This window comes from Gossypium raimondii, chromosome 10 (assembly GCF_025698545.1).
Source record: "Gossypium raimondii isolate GPD5lz chromosome 10, ASM2569854v1, whole genome shotgun sequence".
In the NCBI taxonomy this organism is placed as follows: domain Eukaryota; kingdom Viridiplantae; phylum Streptophyta; class Magnoliopsida; order Malvales; family Malvaceae; genus Gossypium; species Gossypium raimondii.
This window is the reverse complement of record NC_068574.1, coordinates 46,541,134-46,554,773: the sequence shown is the minus strand read 5'-3', so window position 1 is coordinate 46,554,773 and position 13,640 is coordinate 46,541,134. Positions and strand designations below refer to the sequence as shown.

Sequence of the window (13,640 nt, the reverse complement as noted above, 5' to 3'; positions counted from 1 at the left end):
ACCCCTATTTAAAATTGTTCAAATTCGACCGTTCAATGCTCCACCATCAAGTGCCCTTCACTTTTTTCTCCATTTCTTGATTGTCAGGATAACTTCTTCTTAAAAACACCATTGTCATATGTATAATTACTATATCTAAGATTAATTATGGTTTTATTCTATCTATTATGCTAAAATTTATAATTTTACCTCACTTTGTATACTTCGACTCTCTGGTTTTAAAATATTATTAAATCTAAATTGATTAAAATGATCAGAAACTATTACAATTAAAACCACATAAAAATTCAATTACCCATGTTAAACTAATACTAAATTTATATGTTTTTATTATTATTAAAAAAGAACTCACTTTAATGGTAAGGAGTAAACAGCATTACCAATTTGAACATGCTAATGATAGAGGACCTGAATTATATCAAATGAAAGTAGAGAGATTAAAGCAGTGGAAGTAAAACCAAGTTGGGTGGTAAATGGTAATGTAGCTAATATGCTACTAAAATTCTCCACTGCAAAACGTGTCTTAATGTACAATACAAAGTGGGAAAGGAACGAGGGAAGGTAATTCTTACAGTATGATCCAAGAAAAAAGAAATATGAATATGCTCTATTTACACGATTCCCTTTAGATGAATTTACAAGATCGATGTCAACAAAATAGTAGTTTGGGGAAAATTTTACCAGCAATGCTTCACCACGGTGCATTAATATATCGTATCTCACCGGAGATCAACAACATCAAACTTTATCTTGGGATTCATAAACACATGAGAGCAATGCTCATAGATTGGGGTTCCATCCGAAGGCTCCTCATGGGGATGGAACCCTCGTTGCTGGCAGTTACGGATGATAGACACACCACCAGGATCAGACAGATGAAAGATACCATGTGGGCTGTGCAATGGAATACAACAATCGTTAACGTGTAAAAAAAACACGCATATAACAAGGAATATCTTTTTGATCTAAGAGGTTCCTACAAACACTGTCTGTACTTTTAAGTGCTAAGCTTTAATCACATTGCTACTTGTAATCATTTTTCAACAACCTTAGCTGAGCAGATTAACCAGTTGTTTAAGATACAGGGAATCAGGATAATCCCATCCTTTTCCGTTTCAGCCACTAAACAAAACGACGATTTAAAGACATAATATGCTTCTGCACACAGCAAGGTAAAAAGAATCTCTGGTGCAGAAAAATATGTCTGCAGTTCAATTCTATTTGGTACATGTCATCTTCTCTATCATCACTTTATATGTTTACTTAAAGATGACCAAAGGAAAATATGAAGAAAGGTTTGAAACACTAGTACCGGATTACTGACTAAAAAGTACCGTGTAGTGCAAATAATAGCAAACAATTGTGTGACCATGATAGATTTGCATTCACCAATATAAAGTTGGTAAAATTTCATCAGATTCAAAGCCATGGTCATTGGGAGAAAAATGAGAATCTACCTGGACGTGTCAGTTGGGGCCATAACAATTGCAATTGCTTCCGGTAGCATAATCTTAACATATCCACCAGAAAAGAAAAGAAATAAAATGTCAGAGGAATGTAAAATATGTTACTCATATGTTGGAGGAGGTGAGGGAAAATAATGATACATGCAGTAAGACTGAATCACACTATAAGCTGGGATATGTTTAGCAAGTACTTGTTCTTTTACCTGGTACGAGTAATGTGTGTGAAGATCAACTGATGACATGAAACAAGTCTGAGTTGGGTGCGTCTGAAAACCAAAGAATTGCATAGTATGTTAAATTATTTGAAAATCAAGTTTGGTTACCAATATAGATGGCAACATGCAAGTTTCTAGTCAATAACATAGTTTAACCAAACATAAATCCATGCTTCATGAAGGGACAACTGAAGCAAGGCATGTTACAGCACCATGAGAGGCTCACTGGAGGAAGAACAATGAAATATTGGATGAAATTGAATAGAAAAATTACAAGTGAAACAAATGAACCCAAAGAAGCATGAACTTTACGGAACTGCAAGTAAAAATCAAGATTTACCGAAAAGATACTACATAACATCAGTGTAAAGCCCAACAAAAAGATAAAACAGCGCCTTCTGGATAAAAATATCTAGCATACTTCCAGGCAATCAACCAATTATGCTCTAACCTTTCTTATATCTAGAAGTGTATGTTACCCATGAGCTCAAGCAACCAAGGGAAGCTTCGTAAACCACACAAATTCCTAGTTGACTTCAACATAACATGTTTATTGTGTGTTTGCATATGTGTAATACTAGGACAATAAAGCAATAATAATAGCATTATGAAATGGAATACATGATAAAGATCTGAGCTTTTTCCCACCTCATACCCAAATGTATTCACTGACAACAGAGCACATAGAAGAAAAGAAAATGTTATCACACTATCAATTGGAAATTCAAGGCTTGTGAACTTACATGAATCCATCCCAGAGGAAAAAGAGATAATTTATCTTGAACTTCAAAAATCTCTTCTTCATTTAATGTTGAACACTGTATTTTAAAAAATAAAATAAAAGCTTCATTGCCATAGTACTAAAGCACAATGGATACAGGCATATAGCCAGAATATACATTGAAGTTGTTAACTCTTTCTGAAAAAAAACACAAACAACAACAACAAACGGAAGGTTAAAGGAAAAATATACTGTACCGAATCTGAAGTTGACTCCTGCTTTGGAATTATAAGTGCAGTGATGTGGAAAACCCTGTTTTTCTACAGAAACGAAAATTAAAAGTATAAGCGACCTGCTGCAGTGACTTTGAATCCTCTATGTCCTAATTATCTTAAACAAAAAACTTAACTTCAAAAATAAAGTTTTCTCACCAATGATCCAGCTAAGACACCACATGTTTCCAAGTTCTTTTCTGTATTGGCCCGAGCCAGTCGTAAGAAATCCTCCATCATTTGTACTGGCTGCAGAATAAGTCAAAAATTCGAATATAAATCAATGTAGAAGGTCCAAATCTAATAAACATTAAGTTCCGCCAAGTAACAGGGGAGAACAGTGATTGATACAGGAGCCATACAACATGTAAATGTTGAAATGAACTAGAGTTTGGCAATCCATCTTGAGAAGACTTTGCAGGACCAGGTCTTGGATCAGCAACTTTTGATGGATGAATTGGTGTAAATTCTGGCTGTACTTGAGCAATAACAGGAGGAGGAGAAGGTTGTTTCATACCAACAAACTGGAAAAGATCCTGGTTTGCTTCACTAGTCAAAGAAGTACATGACTCTTCAGCAGGATGTAACCATCGACCATCATCCAACGAGAGTACCGAGTCCATAGCAGAACCAACCCCTCCTGGTTCACCATCTTTTACAGCCAAAGGACCATATTGTTCAGCCTGATTCAGGCTATAAAAAATTGTAACACCAAATAGAAAAATGTTAAAGCAGCTACGTCGTAGCAACAGAAACTAGAAATCTCAGCAGATATTTTTATCTTTTAATATTTACAGAATATCCAAGGATAAAGGATATGATAAAGGGTAGACAGAAATATGCATGTCAGTTTAAAGAAGAGTGATTAGACATTTTGGAAGTCCTACCTTGAATTTTCAGCAGGTGCCAAGTCCTTATTGCTAGGATATTGAACCTGTACTATGAAGCAGAATCAATAATCTGATACAGACCTTGCAGTTCACATGCAAAAAGGATTATACAATGAGTAGGGAAAGAAGATTGGAGGGAGACAAAACAGACAGAGGTTAACCTTTATCTCTGCACTTGGTCCGAGCCACTGGCCATGAAAGCCGTTAGGGCCTAGAAACGAGTGTCTAGACAGAGTTTCTTTATTTGGAAGAGGTTTATTAAGAGACCTGAAACAATCCAGTAAGATTGATATATGTCAGCCTCAAAGAATAACTTTGGAACTAATTCTTTTTTCAATACAATTTTCTAACAAGGACCTAGATGGACAAACACAAACAAATATGACGGTGAGCAAAGCAAAACCAAAAGAAATCAGGGCGATTCTGTAAAGCAGAAGTAACACAGAATGAAATTTTATGCATGGCCATGCTTTTGATATCAATTGATTCCATTTCTTAAGATCCAACTAAAAGTACAGAGTCGAATTTTAGTGGATCCGAATACAACAGTGGATTTTCACATTGGAAAGATAAAGACTTGGAGGTTTCAAGATCCAAATCATAAATGTAGCATTAACAAGAACAAAAGAAACTCACAACTTCTGAAACTGCCTGTCAATCTGATTATGGTTATCGTTATACTTCCATGAAGATTGAACTTCCATGTTGGCAGGCTGCAACCAAATAAAAAAGGAAAGAACTGAGCTAAAATATAAGACATTTTATTCAAGAAAATGCAAGCAAAAAACAAGAAAAAATTGGACAACCAAAGATATAGAAACAGGGAAAGGAGATATCAATAATTACTTCATCAAATCACATTGATCCACCAATTATAAATGGTTTCGTACCTGTTTAATATCCAAGCTCATATTCAACCGTCTATTTTCAGGGTTCCAATCCGAAGGTGACATCTTATCTGAGCCATGGAAAGGGCCTTCATGGTCATCAAGGTCAACCAATCGAGCCCCTGTATGAGCTTTATTTAGTTCTTCAACTCTCTGTTGAACCTCTGGTTTTAGAGACTCAAGCTCATCGAGTACAGCTAAAAGTCTCTGCAAATGAGAAACAATACAACCAAAAACATAATCAAATACCATATGAATGGACTCACATCACAGGGTGCCCAGGAAAACAATTAAACCTCACCTTCCTATACACCGCCTTTTCTTTCGGAAGCAAAACCTGGTAATCTCGATGGAATGGTATTGTTTCTGATACCAAACTAATCAAAACGTAAGTTCATAAATAAGCTTATGCAGACTAATTCAGTATAAAATTATCGAATTCAATCAGTAGTAAGCTTCCCTCACCTTGAATATCTAAGTAGAATTATGTACAAATCTACTATATTTTTTTCCTCACGATAAATGTTCGCCTGAAAAATAAAGGAGATAGATTAAGCACCTGTAATCATACCTAAATTTCTAGCTAACAGAAATATACTAAGAATTCACAAGGCAGTGCTGTAAATGAAGCTAATGAGAACTTAAATTACAAACATATTCAAATATTACGATAACTAATTAGGATAAATGAGATAATTTAAGTATTTAAACTATGAAATCAATAACAATTAAAACTTCGAAAAAATAAAAAAGATTTATTAAAACAGAGATTAAGCTAAAATCAAAGATTAAACGATCATAACATCGTAATTATTAAGATCCAGTACGATTAGGCAGAGAAATCGGATAGAGAACCTGCTTGAGGAGACTATCGGCGATTCGATAATAATACCGGAGTGGAATTCGATTATCGACTTCGACTCTACGAGCCATCGCATTGACGTCAAGCTTCATCTTGTTCCTCTATTTCTTCTTCAGTTTTGCAATAATTCTTTTCCCCTTCGCCGATGGATTTTGCCGTTTTCTTCAGAGTCTGATCGGAGATCAAATAAATTGAACGTGCAGGCTAACGAATTGACAAACGAAGAAAACTCTGTCGGTTTCAGAAGGTTAAAATCTGTTGCCAAAATTTAGAATTTACTCTCTATATTTTTAATTTTAAGAATTTAATCTCTCTATTTTTAAAATTTTTAAATTTAAGTCCATATTTTAAAAATTATTTTGTTAAATTTAAATTCACTATAATATTAACAAATTGAATATTTTGTATTTCAAAATATCACACATATTAATTTAATAATATTAAGAATTAAACCCAAATTTTAAAATTTAAAAGTAGAGAGATTAGATTTTGAAAATAAAATGATAAGGATTCAATTTTAAATTTATAAATAATATAGGGATGTATAGCATATTTGTTTGATTTATCTGGACATGGTAAGTTATGATAAAGGTTTTGTCCACTACGGTTGTTACAAGGAGTAGAGGGCCAATCATTTTAGGAGATGCATGTTATAATAGATTTTAATATGTTAGAATTTGTATATCTATATAATATTATATATACGTAGCTCTTATTTGGTTCATAAGAGTTAATAGGGTTAAATTTGTTAATTTCTCTTTTATAAAAATATATTCCTATATATCACATCAATAATGTCATTTTTATTTAGGAGTGAATAGAAGTTAATAATACATTTAAGTATATTATAAATTACAAATTTGTTTTAATTATTCACCTTCTGTTACTTAATTTGAATATAGATGACAGATTAAGATTTTAGCATTTATAGTAATATCATGAAAACTTGATTTATTTTAAAAATGCATCCTATGGGAAGACGAAAATTAAAAGTCTTCATAATAAATAATAATATTCCATTTATTTATGTTATTTATGACATTTTATATATTAAAATTATTTTATATTTAATTTATATTTTATAAATGTTATTTTGAATTGTGAACTTTAATTCTTTTTATGTAATATTAATTTATAATTTCAATTATTGCAGTTGTATAAGAATAAAATTTCATATTAAAATGTCTTAACTTTGATTTGATTTGAGATTATAATATTGTGTTGAAAATTATATTTTATTAAATTATTTACATATGATTTTGGACGTATTAATTTTTCTTAAGATACCTATATTTTTCAGACATAAAAATAAGAGCATGCATTATTAGGGAAGAGAATGATTTGGAAGCAATAGGAGTGAAGGTAGATTAAATTTTATTTCCTTTATTGTTGCTCTCTTTTAACTTCTTTCAGTCATTTTATTATTACTCAAGTTATCATTTTTTAAGTAGTTAAAAGCTTCTTCTTCTTTTATAAAAAGAGACCGTTTTAAAAAGATTTTATTTAAATATTTTTCCCTCCATCTACAACTCTGATTATTTTAGGTTTGATATTGGATGATGGTTTCTCTCTCTGAAAATGCTAGGTCTAGGGATTCCTCTGTGGAAGGTTTGATCCATAAAAAGGTTCACTTTAGGGATAAAGATGAAAATTTGGGTAGTGATATGTTGGTAGATCTAATTGTAGAACAAACAACCTCTTGGAAAGACAAGCTAGTAGGCCATTCATCCAGTGTCGCAGGGAATGGATTAGAGGAGAAAGAGGATTTTGATTTAATGGATGGGGGCATTCAGAAGTCTATTGTGAATGACATTCCTTCTATTGAATTTTCGGATAGGTCCATCAAATTATCATTAGGGATATGGACAATATTGTGATCTTGAAACTTTTGGGTCATAATATTGGGTATTCAGTGTAATAGGCCAATTTGCCCGGCCCGTAATAAAAAAATCAAATCAAAATAAAAAAAAATATAAACCAAACAAAAAATTAAATAGTCCAATAAACGGTCCAAATTACAAAAATCCACCAAACCCAAAATTAATACGGCCCAACTAGCCTAAACCAGAAATCAGAAACCCTAGCAGCAAGGGTCCCCAGTGCCGCAGCAGTAGCATCTCTTCGCTTTCCCTCCGCACGTGACGAGCCTTCGTACGCGCGCGCCTTCGCCTCCATACACGCCACGTCCTCCCTGTGCAGTACCTACGAACGCAAACACACAAACAAGCAGCAAAACGAAGAAAAAAACAAAAAAAGAGCGACAAAAAGAAAATAGGAAAGGATGGCAGAGAAAAAATAGATGTTTTTTGATTTATTTTTTTCTTTTCTTTTCGATTTGGCTATATAAGGCCATTTTTTTAGCGTTTGTAGGGACTCTCACACGGAGACTGTATAAAAAAAAAACAAAATCAATACAAAAACGAGGTTTTCTTTTTTCCTCTTTTGCATTTTGTTTCCGATTACTTTTTTTTTCCTTTTTCTGTTTGCTATTAAATATATACAAGCATCTATATAAAGTAAAAAAAGGAGAGGAGTTCAGAAAACATTACCTGGATCGGTGCATCGCCAAATCCCCCTCCGTTCAGGCCAAGACTGAATAGGCGATGGGGGGCTTTCGATGCTAAAGCGGCGCAGAGGGGTAGAGACTGGTGTCTGTGTGTTAACAGACGGTTTTTAGGGTTCTGGGGGGGTCTTATATAGCACGTAAAACGGTGTCGTGTTGATCGATTAACCCCAACAACCCGCGCGGTGACCCAACCCGGGGAAGGATCCGCGCGCTTCACAATGCTTGGGTATATTTGTGCTAATGGTCCTTTACTCTTGCAGCGCACTTAAATCCAGTCCTTTTATTCTTCTTTGAATTCAACCTCTCGTTTTTCTTTTGTTTCATTTTAATCCAATGCAACGCTACGTTTTGAGAGGGCGGGGAATATTTCTGATTAGTCCTCCATGTTATTCGCGCATTGCACATTGGCCCTTATTTTGTTTTATTTACGTTATTTCCTGACTAATTTCGTTCTAGTTGCAATTTAATCCTTTTTGTGTTTTTTTTATATTGTATTTTTTATTCATTAGTTTAATATTTTTAATTATTATTATTATCATTATTACTACTACTTTCATTATTATCAATATTTTTACTATTACTATTATATTATTCGTTTATATATTTACCTATTATATATATACATTATTTTGTTCTATATGTATTATTGTTTTAAGTTTCTTTTAAAGTTTTATATGTTATTACCTTTTATAATATACTATCATGGATATTGTTTGAATTTATTTTATTTTATTTTATCTTTATGTAAACTTGATATGCTTATATGCTTGCTTGATTTATTATCTCCTTTTAAAATTTCAATCATGTAATTTTGTGTATATGCATTCAAATCTCTTTTCTCATATTACTTTTTTTACGCATTTTATTTGTGTTAAGTTGTTTGGTATTTCCTTAATTATTTTTGTATTAGGTTTTCAAACATGGATGTTAGTATTTGCACAATGTGAGATACGAAATTATTGCTCCTATGTATTGTATTGCTTATTTACTTGATTATTCTTCATACATTAGTGTACATTTTGGCTTACGAACTATCATTTCACGTGGTATATCATCATTCTATCACATTTTATTTGCTTAAAAGGTGACGTTTCATATTATTTAAGTATCAAAACCAATTTATTCAAAAACTTTCAAGATAACGCAAAGTTCGGTATTTGGAATCTTCGAAAGAATTGAGCCCTAACGTATTGGGTTTCAATTTTCCTCGTCGAATCTAAATAATCAAGAACATCTCTTTAAATTAAAACATAAATAAAAGCTCATTCTCAGGAATTCGATACGTCGTGTCCTAATGTATTGGACATGATATGTTGATTCCTCGAGATGAGAATTTTTTAAAATAATAATAAGGGCTATATTCAATGCTAGGAATTTTGAGAAATTGTGCCCTAATGTATTGGGTTTCGATTTCTCATCTGACTTAAAGCAATTGAATATCCTTTTTAAACTTCACCGCACAAGTTTTGGAAATCAAAAGACAAGCTTATTCTCGAGGACTAAAAATGCCGTGCCCTAATGTATTGGGTGTGACATTTTATTACTCTGAGACAAGGAGGTCTTTAGCATCGGCATCGATTTATCCAAGCATCTTTTATAAAATTAACATTAATAAAAGGGAGGATCATGTTTTTTAAAATTCTTCACGAACTTTCGATATTCAAAATTAAGACCCTAATTAATCAATTCGGTACCAATTTTGGGCGTTACGAGGGTGCTAACCCTTCCTCGTGTGTAACCGACTCCCAAACCTATTTTCTCAAATTTCGCAGACCAAAATCATTTTCAAGGTGAGCCGATCACACCTCATTAAAAGGTTGGTGGCGACTCCCATTTTCGTTTCGTTTTCAAGTCGACAACTAAATTTTTATTTTTTCAAATAGATGGTTTCGACATTCAGTTTTGCAAAATAAACTTTATAGCTTGTGGAAGCCCTCGTTGCCATTTTATCTAATGGATATAGAAAATGAATACTTCTTGGCCAAATTCTAGAACAAAATCGATTGTGAGAAGTTCCTTTTTGAAGGTCCTTGGATTATTTTTAGTCAATATTTGACAGTGCAACCATATACGATGTTCTTTAATCCAACACAAGCATTTCTGAGTGTGGTGATGTCGTGGATCAGGCTCCCAGGCTTGCAAAGTTACATGTATAAGCGTAAGATTTTGGTGGAAATAGGGGGAATGATTGAGAATGTAGCCAAACTGGATAGGAACACTGACAATAGGGTAAGAGGATGATTTGCCCAAATGGTTGTATATGTCAATTTGGATAGACCATTGGTGTCTCAAATTTTAATCAATGGAAAAACTCAAAGAGTTGAATATGAATTCTTACCGACAGCCTGTTTTCATTGTGGAAGATATGGTCATATGAAGGAAGCCTGCATCTTTAGGGTTTCTGAATCCAGCACTAGAAAGGAATCACCATCGTCTAAAACGCTGTCGGAAAATCAAAGCATGGTCATGAACAACAAGGGGGAGAAGTGTGAAACATATGGGCCATGGATGCTTGTAGAGAAGAAGTCACGACGAAAGTCTAAGGATCCCTCGCAGATGAATGCTGGAAATCCGACGAAAAAAAAGGAGGGGTCTCGTTTTAGGGCCTTAAATGATCTGCAATAAAGGAAAAAGAATCTCTGATGAAAACCATCAAAGAGTGGAGATTTATCTTCATAATAATGGTCAATTGGAGAGTGGGGCTCCGAATAAAGGCCTACTTAATGAGTTGGGATTTAAGAATACTATAGGTCCGATAATATTTAATAATATTGCTAACGGGTCAACTGTTAGGCCTGTTTCATCTACCAAGTTTTCAGTTGTTGTTAGATTAATGGATAGTGGGTCCTCTAAGGCCTAAGGGAAAATAACATGTAACACTCCTAACCCGTATCTGTCGCCGGATTAAGATTACGAGGCATTACCTTAAAAGATGCAAATCAGTACAATCATTTATCACCTTTTAATTCACCAAAGAATAAAAAATACATTTATAAAATTTTTAAAAAAAATTGTCCATAAATCATTTATACTAAATTAAAATATATGAAACATAAATCCAATCTACATCAAATATTTAATCAAACCAACACATGATAACCAAATTTTAAACCAGACCATATAATCATATATTACATATATATATACACCAAGAAATATACTTCTATAATAGACTATTGTCTTGACCGAATACACATATCATTTATATATAAAAAAATAAGCCATTTTCGTATGGCTAAATATATACACATTTCAAGACTAAACAAAACAAATGCTAGCCCATATGTTCAAAGATTCAAGCTTTTAAAATACCAAAATAGAGGTCGATAGTGTGACAGACTTCCTTGACGACCCCCGATCTCGTAATTAGCTTTCCAAAAATCTATAAACAACGAACAAACACACACACAGTAAGCTTGAATTGTCTAGTAAGTTATAAGCTAATATATTATCAAATGAACATTAACATAATATTATATCAATATGGCCGAACATGAATAAACTCAAGCACATAATATTCACACCTTTAACATGTATAAATCATATCATTATCCCAAGTATTATAATTATCCATTTTCATGAACATTTAATTTCGCACTTACCTGAACCATTTAACTTGATTTTACACTCGATCTTAACTTACACTACCTATAGAACCATTCAGAATCGATATAGATACTCGGATAACTCGAAAAGATCGTACAATGCCTACGTCCCAAACGAGGTCTTACACGTAATCAAATATCGATGTCACTGTCCTAGACAGAATCTTACACGTAAATCATATATGATGCCAGTGTCCTAGGCATGGTCTTACACGTTAATCATATACGACGCCAATGTCCCAGACATGGTTTACACGTAAATCTCAAATCAATGCTATCGTCCTAGACGTAGTCTTTCTCAATATCGTATATCGAAATTCCTATGATTCGTTGGGGCTTTCGAATGTCGCAATTAAATCAAATTAAGCTCGAAACAGGTCATTCCATGCACAGTTAAATTCGGCAACAACAAACTCATCAATTATACAAGGCATTTTATTTATAAATTCATACTCAATATATATACTGTTTCAGATAGTGTAAAATCATCAACAATGTAAGTCCCTAAATCAGCCTAATAGCATCACATTTGGACAATGTTATTAGCCCAAAACGGACAACTTAATTAACACCAAATGGCAGCATAACCACATCTAAATTTGACAGAAAAATCAACAATTTCCGACAGCTACTGTTATTAGATAAAACGGCATAAATGGTGGTACATTGAATAATGAATTTAACACAATCAAACAACTTTAATTTAAGCTCACTATCATTTAATTAGCATATAAATAACATGTATAGACATTGCATTTATAGCTTGTTTTAATTAGCTTAAAGAAGATGCATTAAATGCTGAAATTTATAGCATTCAAACAACAATTCTCAATTTTGGACAGGGTTAACTTTTATCAATTAATATTTTTCCTTATTTACAACAGCAGCAGACCAATTACACTAGAATTTACTGCACATTCAATACAACAATTACATGCTTAAGTAATAATCATTCATGCGGCAGATTTCAACAACTCTTATGTATTTATTCATTAAAATTTTTTTCTTCACTTCTAACTGCAGTATTTTGATAAAAAAAACATGTATATTAAGCTACTAAACTCTGCTTAGCAGTATTTATATTCGAACATTACTTGCATGTAATAATATATTTTAAACATAAGAATTTTACAAAATTTTCTTCAAAGAACTTACCTCGGACGAAGACGAACGGACCGGAAGACTATTCGACAACTTTTGATTTCCCCTGTTCCAAATCTGATTTCCTCTTTTCTTGATCTAAATCAATAGAAATTTAACTCTTTTATTCACTAAAACATTCAATTCAATCCACATACTCATATTTAGGGTATTTTACAAATTAGCCCTTACATTTTCACATTTTGACATTTAAGTCCCTAATTCACAAAATTACAAAATACACATAATCTCATTTTACACATGCTAGGCCGATTGTTTATACTCTTTATATATGCCCATATGTTTCATTTGTTTCACATTTTAATCCCTCTATTTCATTTTCACATTTTAGCCCAAAATACTCAATTTCATCAAACATCCAAGCACAAAACATATTAATCTCATACCAAGCTTTCATAACTCATCAATTAACATCATTAAACCCACAAAATCATCAATGGCACAGCTCAAAATCATCATCAAATTCTGAAATTGAGGCATGGGCTTAAGAGAATACATTGTAACAATCACAAAAACGTAGAAATTATCAAAAACCGAGCAAACTACATACCTAAATCAAAGCTTCAAAATGTGTCGAACCTAAACAACAACCATGGCTTCTTTTCTTCTCAACATTCGGCCATGTAAGAGATGAAATACTGCATTAACCTTTTAATTTGTTTTATTTATGTCATATTATTACATCATTTACAATTTTAACCTTGGTGCATTTACAATTTTAACCTTGGTGATTTAATTTACAAAACACATAATGGTTGTCCTTTGCCGTCCATAAGCTTTAATAGTGGCCTAATTTCCCTTTAAGGACTTAACAATTAATTAACCATTGCAAAATTAGTACTTTAACAATTTGAATGCCACGTTCACAATTAAGCGATATAGCCCTTTTTACAAATTAAGCACACAAACGGATAAATTAAATCATGAAATTTTCACACATGTTGATTCATATACAATAAGCACGAAAATAATATTAAAATATTTTTCTAACTTGG

At 32.7% G+C, this 13,640-nt stretch overlaps 1 protein-coding gene across 1 annotated transcript; it reads right to left on the bottom strand.

Moving 5' to 3' along the window:
• Positions 1-462: 462 nt before the first annotated feature.
• Positions 463-5,572, bottom strand: LOC105777932 (AMSH-like ubiquitin thioesterase 3). Its single transcript, XM_012601459.2, has 14 exons — positions 5,307-5,572; positions 4,917-4,981; positions 4,753-4,828; positions 4,455-4,658; positions 4,201-4,277; positions 3,726-3,831; positions 3,562-3,608; positions 3,037-3,367; positions 2,834-2,923; positions 2,660-2,722; positions 2,425-2,499; positions 1,670-1,732; positions 1,458-1,510; positions 463-894 (listed from the first exon to the last, which is right to left on the bottom strand). The coding sequence occupies exons 1-14, from the start codon at positions 5,403-5,405 to the stop codon at positions 720-722; spliced, it is 1,524 nt and encodes a 507-aa protein (XP_012456913.1). The 5' UTR covers positions 5,406-5,572; the 3' UTR covers positions 463-719.
• Positions 5,573-13,640: the final 8,068 nt, after the last annotated feature.